Genomic DNA, 23,894 nt, shown 5'->3' on the forward strand with positions numbered 1-23,894 from the left:
CTTGGAAAATATTTGTAAAAAATCAATATGCCTCAGTCTGAGGTTTTTCCAGTGCCTTCCTTCTGTTCAAGAACTAAATGCAGTTATAATTATTTGCATGTTGATTCATTATATTAGGCCTTCTGCAGCTTTTGTTAGGAATTAACTTGTGACATGTAGGTTGAAAAAAACTCTTAATCACCAGCAAATTCCCAAGACACACTACTGATTCATTCAACAGAAGTAATTACTTTAGCAAATGTTTGAGTATTTTAACACCAAGGGGAAGATTTCAGGTATTTCTAAGCTTTTTAAAGTTAGCCTGTCTAGTTGATATCCAGAAATCTCTAGCCACTGCGATGCCAAAAAATGGACACATCTCTTAATCAGAAAAATCCGATGTTTCTCTGATGAAAAGATTTAAATGTTACTTTTTGTTTCTACTAATATATTCAGACCTGACATCAGGTGGTCCCTGGGTTTCCCCTGAGGGCATAGATTTTAAAAATCCAGAGGGAGCTGATAATTCTATGCACTGATTTGCTGACATATGAGCTCTGAAATTACCATAGGAAAGAATTCTGAGGTCCGCAAAGATTATTTCACAATCTCAAGTGCATCCTAGCCCTCAGCTTAGGAGTTTCAAAAGCTTTTTGAAGGGAAAGTGATCAAGTACGAGCACAGATCGGAGAGAACAATTTTTTAAAGCACTGTTGCAAACTCATCTCCCTTTTAATGAGCAGTAACTATTTGTACAAAATGTTTCCTTCCCTTCCCTCTCAATAGATTCAGATGCAGTGAAATCCATCTTTCACGCTTTGCTAGATGTGAAAAATTAGAGGCACGTACAGAAAAGGCTGAGTCTATTATCACAAGTCTTGTTTTCTTATTACTGCCCCATCTGTTTGAGACATACATACTCTTGGGGCTTCAATATATATATTTTTTCTGCTTACCTGATGAAGAGTTAGGTAAATAGCTCCTCTTATTAGCAGCACCACTAGCCACTGGGATGGAGGAGGCAAGGACCATGTATCTGACCTCACCACTTAGAAAATGAAAGACAGAATAGCCCCAGTGAGCTTAATGGTTCTGAGCAGGCACTGATAGATAGCAGGTCATCACCTCACAGCTAAGTGCCTTGTGGAAGGTTGGACATGTGCATGTGAGGCAAGGAGTGATAATGGTCCTTTTTTATTCTTTGAAAGTGTAAGAAAGCCATGCAAGGATTTCTTCTCCACTCCTGAACTTGCATCTTTCAACAAGTGTATGATTTTCAGTTTGGATATCTTTATACAAACAGCTCTTTTCATTTTTTGCTTTGAAATGATACATATGGCATATGAACTTTAAGGGAGCCAACTCCTAGATTCTTTAAAAATGTCATTGTTTCACTATATTGGAGGAAATGGGGCTGCTAATGTGGTTATGCTTTTGTTTGCAGAACATTTCCTCCAGAAGCAACAATGGCATAAGAAGCTCTGATCACGCTAACTCACTAGCCCTGTTTTTGCTGCCTATTTTTGTCAGAGATTCTTTTTCTTGTATATCACCATGCAGCAGTACCCCCAAACCCAACGCATCAGAACAACCAGATGAGAGGAAGCAGACAAGAACAGCACAAGAAGTATGTGCAAATTATTATTTATACCCCTTCCAGCATAATTTCTCACTATTCATTCCCATTTAAGAAAGTCCAAGGCTATGCCTGCCCTTGCAACATCAACATTAAACAGAATAGTCTCACAAGATGCAAATATGAACAGTTGTAGAAGCCTCTATCACCCAAGTAATAAATCTGCTCAAGTACTTAGAATAAGCAGGTAGAATAACCAGTAAAATGCAATTGGTTCAGAACCTGAAAGAAGATAAATGATTTGGGACAAAGCTTTCAAGAGGTTGACTTTAAGGCACGGGTTTCTTTCCATGTGTTTATTTTCAAAGAATTAATACTAGTCACTTGGAAGGAATTCAGGTACTTATCTCAGTCTTACTGGCCCGATTCCTACACAAGTGTTTGTTAAATTAACTTGAAAATATACAGCTGAACTGAAACTCTATCAGTTCTTTGAATACATGTCCAGAAAAATCACAGTAGAGTAAGTACCCTGCAGAGTAGGGAAATCTCAAGTATTTCTATCTGTATTAAGTTGCTTATGTTCAGAACTATCTGCCTATCTATAAAATTCGAACTAAGCTTTCCCAAACAGGCTAAAAAGTATAGTCTTCACAATCACAAGATCACAGGGGTTGGATGAACCTCTGCAGATTCCCCAAGTCCAACCTCTGTACTAAAGCAGGTTCCCTGAAATAAGTTGCACGGGAAAGCGCTCAGGCAGGTTTTGAATCTACAGAGGAGACTTCACAGCCTTTCTGGGCAGCTTGTTCCACTGCTCTGTAACCCCCAAAGAAAAGAACTTTTTTCTTATGTCTGTATGGAACTTGCTATGTTCCAGCTTGTGCCCACTGCCCCTTGTTCTGTGAAAACAGGGCACCAGTGAAAAGAGCCGGCTGTCACCCATTAGATATTGATAAGCATTGATAAGATCCCCTCTCAGTCTTATCCAGGCTGAACAGCCTCAGGTCTCTCAATCTTTCCTAAAGGTGATGCTCCAGGCCCCTCATCATATTTGTCACCCTTTACTGGACTCTCTCAAGAAGTTCCCTGTCTTTCTTGAACTGAGGAGCTCAGAACTGGACACAGTATTTCAGATGTGGACTCACCAGGCCAGAGTAGAGGGGCAAGATCACCTCCCTCAGTTTGCTGGCCAAGCTCTTTTTAATGCACCAAGGATACCATTGGTCTTTTTGGCCACAGGGGCACATTGTTGGCTCACAGTGAATCTCTTTGTCCACCAGGGCACCCAGGTTCTTTTCTGAAGAGCTCCTCTCCAGCAGATCAGCCCCCAATCTGTACTGATGCATGTGGTTATTCCTCCCCAGGTGTAGGACCCTGCACTTGCTGAACCTCATTAGGTTCTGCCGTACCCAGCTCTCCAGCCTGTCCAGATCTCACTGAATGGCAGCACAGCCTTCTGCTGTGTCAGCAGCTCCTCCCAGCTTCGTATCATCAGCAAACTTGCAGAGGGTGTGTTCTATCCCTTCATCCAGGTCATTAACAGATATTGAACAAGACCAGATCCAGTACCAACCCTTGGGAGCACCACTAGTGCCTAGTTTACCCTCACTTTCAAGTATCAGAAGATAACTTCAGATGGATAATAAACTATACAAAAGACCAATCTGTCCCTATTTCACTGATGTAGTAATATAGTTAATTCTTACTGATTTTAGCATGGGAGGGAATTAGACCATACAAATATCTGCTAATACAAATGCATCTGCCTATACAGTATTTAAAGAAGCTAGTATACATGTCTGCAGGCATTTTGTGGACATCCAATAACTCTAAGTAAATTCCAAGTGGGCTTTGAATTTAAGCAGAATGACTACAAATAAAAATATGCATTTTAACTCACAGTTATTGCTAATTTGGTTCTCCAACTTTTGTTATATCAACTTCAATTTCCTTAGGACATAAAAAAAAAAAAGAATAGAAGCATTGAAGATACTTTTCTGACTGTTAGAGATTTTTTCTTTTTATAACTGTATTTGTCAAAAATAGCTATTATTTCTATTTAGCTGTTCCAAAGAAAACAAGACCCATTTCTGAATGAGAGAATCTAAGGCAAAAGTAGAAACTTGCCTTTTATGTTCCAGGAGGCATCAGAAGCTCAGCATCTCCTTCCCCAGCTTTCCCCGAGGCTGCCCAGCTGCTCTCTTTCAGGAGCCATAGCTTCAGGACTGCAGCAGCTGAGGTCTGGGTGCACTTTCCAACTGGGCTACCAAGAAGTGGTCAATAAACACCTTTTTGATGAGGAAGGACTGACCACAGTCACGCATTTTCCCTGCCAGCTACTAAGAGAGGGGAACTAGCCAAAGAATCATTGAAAAGTCAAGAGGTGGAAAAAACTCTTGGAAAATATGAGCCAAAGATCCTATGAGCCTTATGATCCTCCAAAGCCTGTGGGTAACAGTTTACAGTGTGCCAAAGGGCTGAGATTCATGGCTGAGATTGCAACCCAACTGTCATTTTAGAAAAACATGTTAGCCGTACGTCTGTATATTCTCCTAAGCATCAAAAAGGTCAGATTTCCCTCTGCATCAACCTGTGCTGGGCTTTGCCATCTGTCTTTTTGACAGAGCTATTTATAATGTGCTCAGATTTTTGGAAATATCTGTTGTTCTAATACAAAACACGTGCAGGCTGCAGGTGATTTTGTACCATCAGACTGCTGTTAAAGGTCACAGTGAAACACTTACCTAGGAGGTGACAGCATACGTAGCTAATGCTAAATACATAGCAGAGCCCCAACAGAGGTGCAGGTTCTTAACTAGGTTAGCTGCCATGCTACCTTTACTTTAAGTACAATACTGCACCAACTGACAGATGACACAGAGCAGCTATCACAGGTATTCCATGTCCACAGAAGATCATTCCACGGGAACTCATCAGCATGAAGTGTTCAGATTCATCAAGCATCTCCTCTGAAAAATCTCATTTCTTGATACCTGAATAATGCCAAGTGATTTTCAGGAAAGTAAATGGCAACCAAACCATCTGTGAACACAGCCTACTCCATGGGATTATATGATAAAAAGATAGTATCCAACAAGACATTAATATTAGAAAAACAACTTATATGAAAATAGATAACTTTTGGCACTGCTGAACCAGAATGCTTCCCATCAGGGTGACAACTTCTGCTGTATAACCTACAGCTGTGGTACAGGTGTTAGGCCTTGCTCAAATCAGGCCCTGCTAAACCTTGAAAGTGCCCCTGATGGTAAGAGAGATTATTCCTCATTGCTCTGTTAGCACAAACAAAAAAGAATTCATTAAACACAAAATGCCTTGCATGCTGCTGAGAGTTTTCCAGAATCAGCACAGACATGACCAACTCAAGAATATAATTTTTAATCCATCAGCTTGCGGTATGCAGGTTTAAACACCAGGCTGCTCTCATCATGGAAATGCTCTAGGAGCGAAGCCGGCTCAGGCAGTCATGCCTTGCCTACCCCAAATTTTGCTTAAGTTTCATTAGCTACTCAGAGCTGATCTTCTGAAGTAGGGAGATAATCAGCTTTGATTTTCTTGTATTTGTCAGCAACTGACAAGAAACCCTCCTAACAAAACAGTGCTGCCATACCCCCAACCAGCCGTGGGTGCAGGGAAAACCAAAAACCGATCTGTTAACACCTGAAATACTTCAGTCACTCCATAACCATCAGACAGCTAATTACACGAATGAACTGTCTCCTGCTAAGAGATGGCTGAATGTGGGACACTGCTCACTGCATAAATTCATGCTGTTTTTATAATTATTGTCAAAGAAAATGATTAATAAGCAGATACTGCATGGAAACAGAAAAGAGATGTTCAAAACCCCTGTCACGAATGAGAAATTGCAAATGGATATTAAAATAAATTTCTATAAAAAAAGGAATAAAAACTTCACTGCTTTTTATAAACAATTTTTTTCCCGTTAAAACCACTTTTTTCATTAATTTCACTTTAAATTCACAAACAATTTATAGTCCCCACAGATGTTACTCACATGATTCATAAGCACTACATAGAGCTGCACTCACCAATTACTAACAAGTCATCTGACTCCTTCTGGAAAACACAAAATCTCGTTAGCACCAGATTAGCTCATAGCTTAATTTTCTCCCTACCTAATTTGCTTTACTATTCAGCAGAAAATGATCCTCTTCAAATCTAAGAGTGGATAACGCTTCCAACGTAGTTTGTTTCCTTCTTTTCCATGATCAGGACAAAAAGACACAAGCTGAAAAGCTGCTTCAGAAGTTCTGCAATTATGATTAAAAAAACCAATCCACAGATCAAACAATTGGGTGATCTGTAACCAGAACCAAGAGCAGTACGCTTTCAAAACAAATCCTAAAAGACAATTTCTAGGTGGGTCTGAGAAGACATCTTAACTCTAGCAGTGGAAGCATTATCAGCATCAAGCAGAAATCCTACTCTAAAAGTTTCCATGTACATTTTTACAACGTGCATCATCTACTACAAGCATTAGAATGCAAAAAATTACCTTAAGTATGACTGAACACCTCATGTCTAGAGGAGAGATGTTACCAGTTCAGTAACCATGGTTCTGCATCAACAAGCTCCTCTCAGAGCTCCATGTAACTAAATAATAAAACAGTCTGATAACTTCTCTGTAGACCGCCTTGGATTAGGTTTCTGACTTCTGGGGTTTCAGTGCTTATCATTATTCCGTGTCACAAAAAGAGCTTCAGCAGAGTTTCAGCCTGGGCCAACCTTCAGATCTCACACTGCTCCATCACCCACTTTTGGCAACTGCTTGACCCTTTTCCAAAAGCCATGACACACTTTTCAAGTTGTTAAGAACCTTAACTCTTTGTACAAGAAAGCACACAAGTAGAGCTGGTGCAAGACTGACAGATTCTATATACTTCCATATACTTCCATACCCTAACCTGTAATTTTTTTTTTTTTTAATGTGAAAGTGGGCTTAATTATGCATAAATAATGCAGCTTCTGTGGTAGTTCTGTAACACTGAAAGTTCACCTGGAAGTCATCTACTAACAGCCCCTGCTTACACGTTTTCAGCTTTTAGCCACAGCACTGCAGATGGTGCGCATGGAAACATTAAGCAGAGGATTTTAATAAGAGCTCATAGCAAAAAGCAAATGGAACTGATGAGAGCCTGGTCCTGCACCAACAGATCTGGGATCTGTAATGGTCACTGTGCCTTTCCTGAACTCATCACAGCCACAAATTTGAACTAATACTCAGGTTGAAATAATTTAGCTGTGTAAACAGATACATCCTGGTTGAAAAGAAGCAACATTTAAATAGAATTAAAAATTTTCAATCCAAACAAAACTAAAGCTATGTGTAGTTCAGCCCCTGAACAAGTCTGCTTTAGGCAGAGCAACTGGGCCCAGGTGTATTAACACCGTAATCATTTCCTCTCCAGATTACTATGCACAGACCAGAGCCAATAGGAAATGTATGGTATACTTAACCAAATAATATATTTTATTACGCCAAATGCACAGGACACATTGACACACTGGTAACACTGGATTCTAAAGATACCAACTTCATCCCATCTTCACAATGATTTGTTATACTGGCATCAAGAGCTTATTACAAATTCATTAAGCGCAGCATAGCTGTTGGCACTGTCATTCTGAAGAGATCTTTTAACCCAAAGGAAGGTTTGCACTTGGATAATTACAGTTGTATTGTATTAAAATAGAAGACTAATGGCTATGAGAGACACGCACTATGTGAAGATTAAAGCATCCAGACTGCTAATGACGATAAGCATTCAGTTTTGTCTCAGAGCTTCTCAAATGCAGTATTTTGCAGATTTCAAGATGACAAAAAAAACCACACAGCACTGTATATAAAAATCAGTACATCCTGATGATAAGGAGTCAACGTGGAAGGCTTCAGAATTTATTTTATCTCTTTTTAGTCCTACAAACGAATATCTGTATTAGTAATTCTTGTCAGCACTTAAGCCATATGGCTAGAGGAAAATTGCTTTGTTAATGTCTGACCTCTACAAAAGATGCCAACACTATTGCTTACTGCTATAATAAAACAACACATCCTCCTTCTCTGAGAAGTTTTACAGATATCAACCCCGTAGCTGCTAGAAGGAACATCTGAGGCGGGTACTCCCATTTCCATTTCAGAAAGAAAACAAAATGCATAAATGAAAGATCTAGCTATATACCCCGTTATCACTGGTTACACGAAACCATAAAACGAGGAAGGTGCCTTCTGTGTATGTTTGCCAACGAACTTCAGAATGGATCATCCCCAGCCTTGTCTCCTGGCTCTGCCCTTACCTATCCCATCTCCTATGCTGGGGGTGGTCATGCTGAAGCTGTGAGCGCCCTGGCTCTCCTACCACAGCTCCTGCCCAATGCCAGCACAAACTGCTGCGTGCCCTGCTGCTGAACCCGACCTCTGCTTGGTAGGAAACAAGACCTTTCTTGCCAGCTGCCTTTCCTGCACAGCTGCTCAATGCTGGTGCCAGCGCCATATGTGGACATCGTGGAGGCAGGAGCAAGGAGCTGTGATGCACAGGCAATACCATCACACTGAACCTGAGCTTTGCAATAACATTCCTTACATTGTTCCTTTACATTGAGTTCTGTTTAATGTATTATTGTGTAGAGCAGCTTAAGCTCTCATAATGGAGATACTCAGAAATGTTATGAATAAACCCCCACTATGAGATGCACCAACGGCCTTTATGCACTCACACTTCCCAGCAGCCTCTCCCCTACACAGTCACAGTTGATCATGAGGCCCAAAATGCGATTAAAGCTCGAGCGAGACCCTTTCACTTGTCACAGTGCTGTTTTTTCTTGGTGAAAAAGCAGCACTGTTCTGTCAGTCTTCAGAAAAAACAAAGCAGATGACTAAAAATAAAGTGTGACTGAACTAAGATGGAAAATGTTTGTAGCAGAAGGAAAATGAGTGAAGAAACTCCATGACAACTCACACTGAAGCCCAATTCTTACTTTTTTCCAGATGTGTAGAGCACTAAGAAGTAACTATTGACTATTTTCCTCCATTACTTGCAAATGGAACTTCAAGATGCAAGCTGAAAACTATGCATTACATTATTATAAACCTTTTAATTTATTCTCTGCGGGCTGTGGATCTGCTGATTCAGATGGCTCCAGTCTGCTCTGCTAACCACTAACCCATCCCGAGGGCTGACTGGCGTGTGGCACAGTACTGAGAGCACTGGGAACATGCAGCTGATCTGCTCCCCTGCTTTGTGTGACGTCTTCCTCTGCTCTCAGACTGACACGACCCTATAAATACAAAAGCTAATCCGAATATGCTGACAGACAATTTTACACCTAAATATTTGCCTATCCTCCATCTATGGTATATTAGTAAAATGCAGTGTTACAAGAAGTAACTGCCTACTGATTCTTTAACCCTAGTGCTGCTTTCGTGCTCTGCCAACTCTGACTTTGGAGTCTTCCACCTGCAAATATCCTAACAAACAGACATTCACCAAAAGAACAAAACCCTGTTTTTCAGGGCAATGTGGCCTCAAAATGACATTCAGCACTTGAAAGGGCACTGTTTGCCCTTTGTGCACTAGGACAGAAAAGGGTCCAGTAAGAAGAGAAAGTAACCGGGCAGAGGCTGCAGTGACAGCACAGCTGGCAGTACTGCTTGGGCCTCAGCAAAGTGTCTGTGACAAACACCACTGCTCCCTTCATCAGAGATACCAGTGACAATTTACAACACTCTTGGGCAGGAGAACTTAACACCCGGCAGTGAATGCTGCAGCCAAGGAGAGTGACAAACATCACAGTGTGCCACTAGTCCCTGCAGAAGGACAGAGACTGACAGCACCAGAGACCAAGAACTGTAACAGGACAGAAGTTCCCTGGTATGTGGCACAAGCTCAGTTCTGTTACGCTGATGAAGAAATCCCTTCATCTTTACTATTTTTCTAGTTCTGCTGTAGGAGCAGGCAAAAACTTCGTGCAAACAGACAAACAAAAGTCATGGCAAACTTAAGCATGCATACACGGACTTGGATCATCTCTCTCCCCGAGGCACGCAGTCTAATTAGGACAGACAACAAAGACTCAGTCAATTTTGTAAGCAGTGGGATTCCAATGAAAATAAGACCAACCCTGAAACCGAGCAATAATAATTTTCTTTTTGGAGTGGGACTGTTCTCTTGAGGCACAAACCCCTCATTCAGGCTCTGTGTGTTAGCTAGGAGCTGTAGCACAACCAGCCCAGTGTAGTCTGGGCCATGCGGGGCTGTGTGCTGCGGTGGCACAGCGGGTGTGCAGGAATGCCTTTGGCAGGGTGGCTCACACTGAGGAAACAAACAGCTCACTGACTATTTAAGACACATTTAAATTGACAAATCTCCAGCAATGGCTGTGTGGGTTGCGCAGTTTTCCAGAAATGGGAGGAGGCAGGAGAAGGACTGGTATAGCCTCATACTTGGTGGATAGAGACATGAGCCAGAAGAGTTGGTGACAACTCCTAGAATGTAGGGAGAGGTTCAGGATTCCTGAAGGACAACTGAAAAGCACATTTAAGGTGGTCGAGATCTTTTTCCACAAAGTGAACATTTTCCTTATGCTCTCAAGCTCACTGATTTTGCTTACAATGAAATCATCAGTATTAGAACAGCCCAAAACTAATTGAAAATACTGCACTACAGCAAAGAGAAACTTCATTTTGCATTATGCTAGCTGTGGGAGCCAGCGAGCCGTTCTAGAAATAAGCAACTGCTGTGAGCAATTAAGCTAATGTTGAACCTATGTGCTCTGAACAGTGGTAAGTTCATTGATAAAAGATGTGGCTCTTTACAGGTGAGCACAACTTGCATGTTAAACATTACAAAAACAGCCACACCCAAGTGGCTATAGGAGCCTTTAAAGCTCACTCTCACTAGGAACGTGCACTTTGATCACTTGTATTTCCACTGGACTTTCCTCTGAGGTCTCCAGCAGCACCGAAGTCAGGATGATATCTGTGCTGTAAAGACCGTTCCACTGTATTTAAGCACCAGTTTGTTTCAGGCTTATTTCTGGTTCATCTCTATTTCTGGTTCTAAAACCAGATCATAAATGACTTTTATGTTAACTGAACCCTCTCTCAGGGATTATTTCCTGTTTCTGTTGTATTGATTCACTCTGCTGAGAACGAGGAGACATTTTAGTGTTATTTCAGCATCCTGATGATAAAGGCTCTCCACAGTCTCGTTCTGGTTGTCATGAACATCCAAGCAGGAATTCAGGCTCACTAAACTCTCCTCGGCACAAAATAATTATGCAGTGTGAAAAGCAGTAATTATTTGCGTGATGTGATTTCTCAAGGGAAGCTCGCGTGACAAAATCTCATTATGGGGTTATATGGTTTGAATGGTACAAAACTATAGCATGCTATTTTTAAATATATCCAATTGCTGTGAGAACACACGATCACCAAGCATCTTGCTTAATAGCTCCATTCCTGGAATAAACTCTGCTGCAATCTACAGCAACTGCGCTTGGCAGGGAGCACGCAGCTTGTCAAACACCAGCGCTCCAGGAATGTGCCCGGTGATGCACGGCAGCCCCAGCCTGTCAGCTCGTCCGTGTCGGCTGTGTTTTCACACGAGGCAAGCAGGTAGGCTTCTAGCACTACACTAGCTTAGAGACATTTGAAACTTGAGAGACTTTTCTGCCATAAAAGCCTCCGCCTTTTCTCCCTGCTTCTCATCTGTCTGAAGCAAACGATGCCCGCGGTGTGCTAAACACATACCCTGCACCTCCAGATTTGGGAGATACAATGAATTAAAGATAACAATAGGCAAATATTCACGAAAGTAAGGTGTTGGTGCTTTTCCTTTCTTATATCCCAGATTCCGTCTGCATGCAAATGAGTCAGAAGTATTTCCAAAACTGAAACCATGAGAACTCCGCTTTCCTTGAAGATTACTTTCAATAACCCTGCTTTTTTCCTTTCAGAACTTTACTATAAGGACAAACAAAAGCCACCTTAGCAATCATCTCAGACTATGCAGAGTTAACTGCACAGGGAAAATAATACAAACAAGGGAGAGACCATGATTAACACATGCAGCTCTCAGAAACTTACCACAAAGCAAAGTTTTAAATATTCCTACTGTACCTGATTGTCCTGACAGAAATGCAGTATTTCCACATCAGATTCCACATTGCACTGCCATCTCCCTTCATGACCTTCTCTGAAGTGTTTGCAAATTTAAAAGGATTCCAAGTAATGTAAGAAAGAAGTTTAGCAGCACACGACAAAGTTAGTCCAAGGTTCACGCAGCAGCCAAGCTCTGATTCACGATTTCCAAGTGATTCCTCTGACTTCCACTCAGATGAACTCAGAGAGAAGCCAGCTCTCCTCATCTGAAGTCTCGAGTTACTCCTCTCTTCATGATTTACAAGACTCCTTGTTTACATTATTCGAAAGCCAGAGACGATTATTAGAGGCTGTTCAGAAAGCTACATATAATATTGCTCCAAGTTGTCAAGAAAGCAAAATCTATCTATGAAGCATCTACACAAAGTTATTATAAATCACTCCACTTGAAAAAAGAAAAAACACAAATGAAACCAGTCCGGCACCAGGGCCTTAGCAAGCCACTTACTGGAGCTGTGAGGCACACCAAACACGCACTACATCATATTGCTGAAGCTGAATAAATTCCCAACTGTTTGCAAAATTTCTTGTGTACTGTAATAAACTTTGGAGTGCCAAAAGAAGTAATGAGTCATTTTCCAAAGCTGTGTCTGAACAGTTACGATTTTCAGTGGTGAATGTCAGCTGTGACATTCATGACCCAGCCTAGAAATTACATCAAAAATAAAATGATAAAATCTGATTAAAAAACCCCAAACTTATTCACCATTTATGCAGCATTACCTTACTACATTGAAACCTCATAAATAGGTACGTGGCAATTGGATTTTGTCTTCGTATCAATATATAGTCCTCAGAAAGATCCCAAATCCCATACTTGACACAGCACAAATGCTCAGTGATGATAGGGATTTATGAGCAATATTTAGTATCCAGCTTAAATAAAAAGTACCAGCGCAAATAATTTTGCCCTTGGTTTTTGGAGGATTAAGTTGAAGTGCACTTCATTTATCACCAACACTTCCAACTGAATTTAAGCCTCAACAGACACATCTGGAATCACCCTTATAGAATTATTCTTTTTGTTATTAGCATTGCTACCTTTTATTCACTGAAGGATGAGTCCTTGAAATTCTGCCCCGGTTTCTTCAAGACCACCCAGTCAGTCAGTGTTGTTGCTATGACATGACAACTTCCTGAGCCTTAGCTCAGCCCACCAGACCGCATTTCTCTCAGAGGTCAATAGCACAGTTTTCAGGGCTTCTTTTGGATCAAAGACGTTAAATGTGTGTTTATATTATAAAACTTAATTAGGCAAGAAACTAAGTTCATGCTACTTCTTGATAGAACCGGACGCTTTTGTAATTAAATGCCTGTTTTCTGTTGCATAACTCCATTCTGTATAAGATCATTTTATCTAGGATCTTATGGCCAGTACCACTAGGCTGAAATAGGCTCTGTTTCAGTGATTTTCTGACAACAATTCCAGGAATAAGTTACTGATAGCTCGTAAAAAAGTTAGAAAAAGTTCCACAGCATATTGCACATTTTATTTCAGTAGACTTAATAGAGAAAAAATCACATCAAAAAACGTACAGATCTGTTCTTGACATAATCAGTGAGATAGACTTAAATGATGGAAACAAGCCACGCAAGTTCTGGCAGACCAGCTGAATCCAATCACTAACTTGCAAATATGAGAGAAAAAGTGCAAGAAAAGAAAGTACTTCTTACTCTTGTATGATGCACTCTTGGAGTATTTAGTTTAGTATGAACAAGCCCATAATGTCTGAAGTATTAAACTAACAGTAGTTATCTTCAGAGTAGCATAAAAGTATCACACATGCTAGCTGTGTCAACTATACCTTAAATAAATGCTTAAGCATTTATTTCACACATCAGAGTAATTGCTGTGCTTGTACTATGCATTCATTGATTCATACTCAACTGTAACGTTTTGACATTATCAGCATCCACGGAAATATGATTTTATCTGTCTCTAAGAAACAAATAAAGGCAAATATCATACTGAGATCTACAAGAGCTTTTTAAATACAAGAGTATTAATTACCTACTTCATTCAAGTTTCTAGCATTTATGCATGTCCAGTGACCAAATGAATTAAAGTAACATGAGAGTATCATCAGACAAAGCTGAGATGCAGCTGATTTTTTGCTTTCTTTGTTCTTTTAAACGATTGCTGCAGCTTGATAGTGTGGATGGTTCTATAGAACAGCAAACAGTGTTTCAGCTGATTTTGTTCACTAATTCCCAATGCGACCTAGGCAAATCAAGCTAGTCCTCCTCCAAGCATTTACTCTGCAGGGAATAGGAAGCTCAAATTTGGAATTATTTAGAACTGATAGGCAACCTGCAAAGACAAAATAATATACATCCAAAAAACGCTGAACACTGTGCAAACCATAAAACGAGCTGACAAATCTAGTGTTTTGGTTCTACAATTAATTCTTGGATGCAGATAATTGCTGTTTATCCTGGTGTAAACATGAGGAAAAGATTGCTGTGAAGTGCTGCTGGAAATGATATTTGAGAGGCATGCTGTAAGGCTTCATGAGTGCAAGGAAGGCAGTGCTAGATTTGACCAACTGCAGGTGTAATGTTATCAGCCATAGCAGATGATTTCTGTATGTGCACAGATGTGGAGAATGGGTGATTAACTAAAGCCTATGGCTCATTCTGTCTCTCTGATGGGCTGCCTTTTCAGAAAACATTACCTTCATAGTATGATTAGCACAGAGGGAACAGAGCAGATATTAAAGAGGAAATTGACTGATAACTACTTCTTACTATTAAGGAAAGTCTTATTTGGGAATGGAAGAACTTTCCTAGCAGCAGTAAGACAGTACATCCCTTTCGTCTGAGCTGTTTACGTTCTTTTCCTTTGTTCACAGTGACATTACTATGCCTGAAACAAGACGTAGATTAGCATATCAAATGAATTCACTTCTTTGAAGCCTTGTTTGCTTTTACTGTAGGACAAGTCAAGATGAGCCCCAGCACCGCAGGGGCGTTTTGGCATCATGTCTGCTTTTGACACGGATTTTCCATCTTGTACAACAATCATAATCTATTGTAATGATTCCAGCAACAATTTTCTCCCATACTCACACATTTGGCCAAGCAATCACAGCCAATGCAGACTGTGGGCTGGTAACAAGGGCTATTTGGAGACAGATGCTGCCTGGCTGGTTTATTATTCCTCTTTGGGTGTGGTAATAAAAACTTCAGTTATCTCTTCCCCTTGAAATTAAACAACAGATTCCATTCATAGGACATCACTGCATCCACCCAGTCGCACTGTGCATGGAACCATGCTTTGTATGAAGCAGAACTCCCCAAACAGATATTCTTAATTTGATTTATTTTTCCCTTCCCATGATACTCCCTGGAAATCTTTACTCAATTAGTCTTGCCTGCAATCATCTACAGCACAACCCTCACCCATAGCAGTGTCCTGCTATCAGTGTCTCCTCTCAGCTGTCTCCAACCTACCAAGTTGCAACAGGAAGCTGTAAAGAGTGGCTCTGCTGCATTCCCACTTTAGTACATTGGCCTTTCCAAGGCCACTCATCACTTTAAGTGTTTTATTTTCAGTGGATTAATGAAGTGCTTTCCCCTGCATCAGATGGCTGTGTTGTGCCTAGGTTTTCCCACAAGCTTACTTCCATATTTACCAACCCTCTTGGAATTGCGTTTCACCGTAACAGGTAAAACAGGTAAAATAATTCCAAGCTTCATAAAATACACACATCTTTTAAGGAAGAAACCTGTAATTTTGACAATTGATAATTCAGACAAAGACAGTGCTATGATACCAACTTTCCCAGGTGGCTGTGGCTTACAAGGACTCACCCAACAGCTGAGGCAGCCAAGATGATTGTGCACCGTGCTATCCCTGCCCCTCCCACAGGCAGTGCTGCCTCTTGCAAAGCCAGCATGAAGGGCTGCTTACTTCTCCGTTGCCCCAGCTGCTATTGAGCAGGAGCTGAAACTGCTGATGCAGGTGAGCTTGCACCAAGACCACCTGAAAGAGCTGAGACAGACACACTGGCTTTGTTTTGCTGAGTGCCCACAGCTGGAGCAGGGGAATCAAAGTAATTGGAAGGACCACCATCCCAAACCTACTGGAAATAAACTCACCAGAAATTCTCACAGCTTGGCACTTTCAAGCACCTACCAAACGTTTTAGTAACAATACTATGGTACTTCAATGATTTTTATTGCTAAAAAGAACCCAGAGTCACTAATAGCTTGTAACAGGATAAAGCAGAGTAGTTAAGGAAAAATGTTACTGGAGGAGGATAGGGAGGGAATGGACAGAAATGAAGAAGTATTGGAAGATTTTTATATATAAATATGTTTTTACACTTGAAAAAAAAAGCTACTCCAAGCAAAGATGTAACAAGGTACATGAAATGCTATTTGAAAATGCTAGCGCTAAGGCTCCTTTAGAAGTTGTGTGTGGTGTGTTAGAGTGATATTAATAGAAAGGCAATGCTTAATTTGGAGGCTCACATTCTGTTATTCTCCCTGTCTCCTGAGATTCATTCCTGCTTTTCACAGAAGCCTGCACGACAAGTAGAGCTCAAACAGGGAGGTGAGCTGAGCGAGCCAAGCCTCCATCACACAAGTTGTGAGGAAGAAACTGAGCAGATATGGTGTCCTGGGTGATCTGCTTCTGGATAAAGTCCTGTACTCCAGATGCATGCGTCACTTTACACATGACATTTCTATAGCTAAGGTCATCTTACTGCCTTAACTATATGCGGCTTATCCTAAATGAGGTTAATACAACATTCCAAAGAAGAGGGGAAAAAGCATATTGAAGTCTTCATGAGTGAAGAAGGTGATTTGCTCATTTTCCTGAAGTTTCTACCGAGACAAAATGATCAGAAAACAGAATTTAACAGCATTTCTATTATTAAGTAGATTATATTTACAGGGCATTTAACAAAAGGAAATGGTGAGTGCTAAGTTAGCAACCATCACACACATCTCATTGTCAGGAGAGTTCCAAATTTATTTTTAACTTAGGTAGAGCTGCCTTTATATAACAGTTATTACCAATTAAGGAGTTAAAGGAGTCTCCATTTTAGTTTATTTTTTAATATTAAAGAAAAGTCCGACTTCTTGAGCAATTTTGGATATCTTTAAACCCTTAATCTGTAACAAAGCAATGTTTTCCTTTAATAGGGGGAGGGATTTAGATATAATACAATGACTACATTTCTTCCTTTGCCTTCACTGGATTTTCTTTCCTTGCATTTAAGCCTTCTATTCCAATTTCTCAGACGTTATTAAGGACATACAAAGCACCATGTTTTCTGGGGGTTCACAGCATTGACAGACATACCAATCCTTCTGTGGAACAAAGTCAGCACGGTTTTGGCATTTTGCTAAAGGGCATCTCAGCCCAACAAGCTGGCAGGCCTGTGCTACCCAAGAGCCCTCCAGCACCCTTCCAGCTGCAGCTACAGACAGATTCCTCATGTGCCCAGGCCTCCACCATACTCCCAGCACCCTTTTCTGTGACTTAATCTTGGAAGACTATCAAAGGAAGCTCAGAAAGCTTCTAATTCATGTAGGCTCATAGCCAAACGCACAATTAAAATGTGACAGCCCCAGGGTCTGCCCATCCATCAGATGCATTTAAACACAGTAGAGACCAGACATGGAAAGAGAAAAGCCTGGCACACCGCAGGCTCTCAAGGGGCACAGCTAAATGGCAGACATCGTCAACTGCACATCTGCAGGAGTCCCAGCACACACACCGAGGTTCTTCAAAGTCCTGACACAAATCTCAGATTGTGGAAGGTAGAAATCTGCACAAATGTGAAGAATGCAGAACATGATCACTCCGAGTTGGTTCCTGGGTGAAAAATGCTTTGGAAAGGACCAACATCCACTTCCTGCAGACACAGAGAAAAGGCACATATGCAAGGAACCATCTCCATTCTTAAATGCAGATTATCAGTTACAGCAGTGGTAACAGGAGACACCACACAGCCCTTTGTATTTGCACAGGATTTTTGGCAGTCAGCAGCACCAAAGTCCCACAGCAAACTTCAGTGAAGTCAGGGCATGGAAAGGTAAGGGGTCCTGAAAGATGGCTGTCTGCATAGGAAAGAAGAGCATCCCAGAGAGCTAAGAAAAACTAGGAGTGTGAATAGAAGGTATATGGACAAAGCACATTGAATACTTTTATGAACACTGTCAGATACATGGTAGAATTAATTGCATTAAAATGAAGGGTATAATCACACTAAAAAGTATTTGGGGTGTTTTAATTTACTGGCTTAAAATCACTACTTCCCTGAGTGTAGACAAGGCATTTTCATATTTTATTTATTTACTCAATGGCTTCCTTTTCATCATTTTTATGCTGAATATGGGAATGCTGCAATCTGTGCTTTTTGCTGGCTGTGCTTCAGGAGGGTGTTGGATTTGTGGGATAAAGAGGAGGAGACAATTGTGTGCTCTCAGCTGCTCTGTGATTGCATAAACACTGCCAGCATCAGCCTCCTGGGAGAGCTGTGCTATAGGCACTCTGACTCAGTCCTGCTCTGGATGAAGTCACTGTCAGCGGAAGCAACTATTTGTTTCTAACATCATATATGGTGAACTCCAAATGCAAGTTCAAGACAACTTCAGTACTTATCCCACACACTCCGCTATTATTTTGTTCAAGACAGATTGCAAAGGAACTCACAGTTCAAATGAGAGCCAGAAGTAAAGCAAACCAGCTGACATCACTGTCAGTGTGAACAAAAGAAATCCTTGCTCTCATGAACAAGAACCCAAAGATTTATTTTTCTTGCTTGCTGTTGGTGAGATTTGTCACTACTGTACAGCTATTGTTTCCAGGGATGTAAGATCACAATAGGTAAATAACGTATCAACAGCCTTTATCAAATCTTATTTCAAATAATGGATTTAAAAATAGTGTTCCCTTTACCTAAGTAGTAGCACATGACCACTGAGACAGGTGTCTGTTGTTTATGCTGTGCTTTACTTAAAGGAAACAGCCTTGCTCCTTGCCTGCCAGCAGCAGAGTTGTCTGACACATCTGAAGCCATCCCACATCATCTATAGGCAGAGTCCATGGTATCAATACCAGAGGTGAGAAACAAAGACTATCAAAGCACTTTTTTTAAAAAGAATTCTTTTTGACAAAGTACCCAGATGACAATCCTGACATAGATCACTTAAAGCACATTTGCCATCATTGGAACTGCATCTAAATCAGGGCTGGCAATTCATTTAACGGCTTCAAACACTACAAATTTGTCTTGGATAACAGAATAGCAAAGAGGATGAGCCAAGAGCTGCAGGAGCCCCGCAGAGCTTGATGCTTGATATTAGAGGGGCTTAAGCAGCTTCTGAGACTCAGTTACTTTGTGACATTCTGGTATAGCAGCAGTAAGCTGCTCCTGCCACGAAAAGTTATGAAAGTGTTTTCACTTATAATCATCACTGAAACATCCTAGTGGGACTGAATCATGCACCAAAATATAGACCTGCTCTTGTCTGGAGATGGGCTTAAGCACATGATTCAGTCTATCCTGAATCACAATGCTGGCATTGCCAGTCCCAACTGGAGACCAGCAGAAACAATTCCAGCTAATTCCCACTTCAAACAACCTGCCATTCCTCCTGATCTGAGTCCATTGGGGTGACTGTAGTCAGAGGCTTGCTGGAAACACCCGACTGCTCTATAAGAGACTCCTGCCTCCTTTGGAGTGAGCAAATTGTAAAAAAAAAAAAAAAAAAAAAAAGGATGGAGAGATCATTTTAAAATAGTACTTTTTTTTTTTCTTTTTAATATGTCCTCATCTTTAAAGAGTATTGCAAGAAGTGAGAGGAAAATCCTGGGAGAAAAAATCCCCCTTCCAAAGTACAGGTTGCGATCGTCTTCACTGGCAGACAATTCTCACCTTATACTTTCTCTTTAATGCAATGCTAGCGGTAACAATTTCTCACACGGGCCATTACACAGCAGCTGGCAGAAGCACAGCACGATGCATCTCCCAGCTACAGAAATCTTCACTTCCACGTTAAATCTGAAGTCACGTGATTTTATAATAATTCTCCAAGTAAGCACGAGATATTCATCCTCAAGATCACACAGCAACCCTACAGTGATTTGTTCATCTTACATTTAATCTACTATAGAAATTCATCTCCACACTTCTAGTATTTGTATTCAAAGGATACCAAAGCCCAGCGCGTGAAGGGCTATAGCACTGACCAACACACAGCCACTGCTAAAGACAAAGAGCTGAAATTTGATTTCCATAAATTAATGAATTATCTATCATTTCCGTACCGGTTCTACCTCAATGCCCCAGCTTGCTCTGTGCAATCTGCTGTCCCTTGGATAAAAGCAATCTGTTTGCTCAGGTACATGAGGTTGGAGGCACTGGCGCAGTTAGCTGGGCTGAATTTTGGTTTGTGAATATGCCACATCCTGGCTAGGGAAGCCACAGCCAAAGTTAAGAAGTAGGCTAAAAGCACAGTTTGTTTTGTCCTATTTCTCACTTTCCCCATGCTGAGAAAATATACCTGACTGAATTCATTATCACAAGGGACTGAAAACTGCACAGAAGCCCTGGGATGGGTGTCTGCTCTCAGATGGGTTTCTTGTCAGGAATGTCACAGGCACAGCTTGGAACAGAGTTTTGGAATTGCATTTCTGCTTTGAGTGTCTGGCTACATTAAGAAACTGGCACCTCAGAAGGCAAAAATTGTTCTGTTTCTACCCTGTCCCATCATCCAGAATTGCTGATCTCTTGCCCAGCAGGCACTGCAAGCACAGGCAGGGACACACTTGCCCTGTACCCTTCTGTGCTCCCAGCCCTAGCAGCAGGGACAGCCCTCCCCTCCACAGCCTTGCTCTCATGCGGCTGAGGAAGAACCCCTTCCCAGCCAGGTGCATGGAGTGCAGACCCTGTAGTGGCATCCACTCAGCTGTCTGATTCAGGCAACAGGCCTGATCCCATAAGACGTCCCTGAGTAACAAAATCCAAAACCACAACTCGACTTCTGAAATACAGCAGCATGCCACGGAGCTTCTGAACTGACAAGAAGCATTTACTGTGGTTCTCACCATTGAGTACAACTGAAAATAGAAGTCATGCTCTGCTCAGACAGGCCACAAAAGGGAACAGAAGAGCAGTCCCATTGCTTGCCATGCTGGCTGTCTGCACCCCGCTGGCCTGGGTGAGTGCACAAGGAGTGACAGGCAGAGCTCACAGGGAAGAGGCATCCCACAGCAATGCGCCTTGAGAGGGCTCTTGTACAGCCTCCCCATGCCTGAAGTCACCTGCTGTCCTACCACCACTTGCACACTGTGAAGGCCTTGGTGCTCAGTACTGCTTCCCTGGCACCTTGGCACTTCCCTGACCTGGCACTGCACCTCTGCACACGAAGCTGTGGCCAATTCCAGGTGACACTGGTGGCAGAAGGAATGTCATGCAGAGATGCTGACAGAGAGTCTGCTCCTGTCTCCACTTTCTGGCACTTGCTTTCCCCTTCATCCAGGTGAAACAGAGGGCAGGCAAGAACCCTACATAATACTAACAATTCAACAAGTAAGCCTCACATGAAGGAACTGTTCATTGAGTCCTATTTTGATTATCTTATTTCATATATAAAAAAAGAAAATGTATACACATGAACACAAAAAACATTTTGGCTCTTGTCCAAGAGTCTTTTAGACAGCTTACTACTACTGACAGAAACAAAGTAAGTCTAAAGAAAGTGCTTTTTTTTCTTTTCTTTTTTTGTAAGTGGTCTTTCCTGCATTTTGTTTCTTTATTCATTCCGTACCATTTGCTTTCCTCACTCATTTGTCACTCTGCCTTAATCAAGTTACTTTGTTTAAAATGTGAGAAAGTTGAAACTTCAATTCTCCTTTTCTAACAGGAAAACACGACAAGAATAAGGTACTTCTATCTGATATTTACATGCTTAGGCTCTTTTTACTTCTGCTCATACAAACGCACTCCAGGAGGACAGTTCAAACGCATGCAAGGTTTGATGATAAACAAATTAATGTCTGGAAGGATGCAAATGGAAAGTCCTTAGGTACTGCAGAGGTTTCCATTAGGAGATGCAGAATAACCCTAGGGTAATTTATTTGCAACAAAGCTGGGAGGTCGCCAGGAATCCAAGACATAAAGCTTAAGTTTAGCTGTATTTGCTTGCACCAAAACCGTCTGCCTATGTTTCTTATTTTACATGGATTCTCAGCGAGGAAGATACGACAATGGACTGGGAATAGGTTGGAACTTTTTTTGTTCCAACCTATTCCCTAAAAATGAAACTTGTGAAAAGCTGTAATAGAATAAAGCTATCTTTTGAAACTTCAGCAGCCAATGGTCACAGATGAAGTTCCTATATTACTCAGTGCCAGAAAGTAGGGGCACCCCTTAAACCTTGAAAAAGGTTGGAATGGTTCCCTTTTCCAGCCTCCAGTCACTGCATGAAAAATTCAACTGCAATTAGCATTTAGTACAAAGCACTTTCTGTAGGCTGACAATAGATAGTCAGACCACAAAGTGTACATAACAAGAACAGAATTCTATTTTAAATTGCATGGGTTATGTTAACAATGAAAATATCTCCACTTTTCCCCCCAGAAAATTCAGAGACATACAATTGCCATTGGTAGTGTAAATCAAGAGTAAGAAAACAGAAGTTTAGATTAAAAAACAGTGAGCTAAGTTCAGGGACACGTTAAATGGAATTGCTTATTTTGCTGTTCCATTAAATAGGCAAGCTGAAAGCATCTGACACCCAGTGCTATTCTTTACGATCCCTATTCACCATCAATCATTTAAGCTGTACGTCAGGCCCGCCTCAGTGAAGCTCCCATTGCTCTGAATGACTGTGATGTGCACTTTACACCAAGAGGGAAATGAAAGATGAACTATTATATTACTAAATATCTCTGAAAGAAAAGAAGGATCTTTGCATTATGTAAATTTCCATGACATTTCAATTAATCTCTGTGCTATTTGCAGTCTGTAAACTGCACAACACAAGCTACTATGCCTAAGGATTAAGTATCAGAGAGTAAAGTACCAACCCAGTCCTAATTGAGGTGATTCGACTCAAAGTAAGCGGTAAAACCAAACAGCATCCTCACCTTTCACATCTGCACGCAGAGACAAAAGTGGCTGATAATGAAAGCAATAAAAAGGCAGCTTTACAACCTTTGTCACAAGTTCTGATTAATTCCCTACCACTCCCTTTTCCCATGTACATCTGCCTTTCGGCAGCAGAGCAGCACAGTGAGTAAAAGCTCCGAGGGCATCGTGTGCGGCAACACAGTCCTGAAAGGAATGCCCGAGTTAACGTTTTCTTACCTTTTATAGAAGCCGTGGAGAGGCTGGAGACACAGGAACTGCCAGTAATCCAAGCAGAAGGCCTTTAACTTCAGCATTTTCAAAGAACTGTACTGCAGCAAGCGGATCCTGCAGTTAGATTTTAACACCACGACTCTTCTTCTTCTTTTTTTTTTATGTGAATGACTTCAACCCAGCGCAACGCACTGCTCCCCTTATTGCCGCACACGAGCGTTTCTAAGTGCTGGCGGTGCGGCAGCCGGCGCACATGGCACAGCACCTGCACGGCACAGCACCCACTTCGATACAAAGAGGCAGCGCACAAAGGCTACGGCTCACAGACGCTCTTTGATCTCACTGCAGTTTATCTTCCCCAAAGTATCCGATGCCACCGGCTAGCTGTTGTTACACACAAATCCCGCTTCTCCTTTTGGCTATTTTAGGCCACTCGGATGGCCCTCCGGACAAATAACGTGTCTGCGTTCCAGCTAAGGCTGCAGAAGGAGCTTTGCAAAGCATCCTGAGAGCTTGCAGAACTTATGAGAAGGCAAGCAATTATCTCAATCAACCTCACAACTGCCTGTAATCACAGCAGCGCTACGATCCCATCACATGGGAACGGCAGTCCCCCCGTCTCTTTTTTTTTTTTTTTTTTGTTGTTGTTGTTGTTGTTGGTCAAATAAAGCAGCACACAACTCCGCGCATCAGCTCCTCCCGTGTAAATCACACCAGCCCCATTGTCTGCCAGCACCTATGAGAACTGTGGGCTCCTTATGACGGGAAAAAAAAGACCAAAACCAGCCCCCAAACCCGTAGCGCAGAC

At 41.5% G+C, this 23,894-nt stretch overlaps 1 protein-coding gene across 9 annotated transcripts in view; it reads right to left on the minus strand.

Annotated features, from left to right (window-relative positions):
- The window catches only part of IQSEC1 (IQ motif and Sec7 domain ArfGEF 1), a 314,042-nt gene that overhangs the window by 116,651 nt on the left and 173,497 nt on the right, over positions 1 to 23,894 (minus strand). Inside the window, exon 1 of one of the 9 annotated variants that reach the window (XM_010718450.3) lies at positions 23,093 to 23,691. The exons of 7 other annotated variants lie outside the window; for them this stretch is intronic. In XM_010718450.3, the coding sequence (XP_010716752.1) occupies positions 23,093 to 23,169 (77 nt within the window). In that variant the 5' untranslated portion in view covers positions 23,170 to 23,691. Of the gene's footprint in view, positions 1 to 11,720; positions 11,953 to 23,092; positions 23,692 to 23,894 lie in introns of those variants that run through there. One more of the 9 variants, XM_010718448.3, reaches the window with a different exon arrangement.

The sequence above is a fragment of the Meleagris gallopavo genome, chromosome 14 (assembly GCF_000146605.3).
Source record: "Meleagris gallopavo isolate NT-WF06-2002-E0010 breed Aviagen turkey brand Nicholas breeding stock chromosome 14, Turkey_5.1, whole genome shotgun sequence".
Classification (NCBI taxonomy): Eukaryota; Metazoa; Chordata; class Aves; order Galliformes; family Phasianidae; genus Meleagris; species Meleagris gallopavo.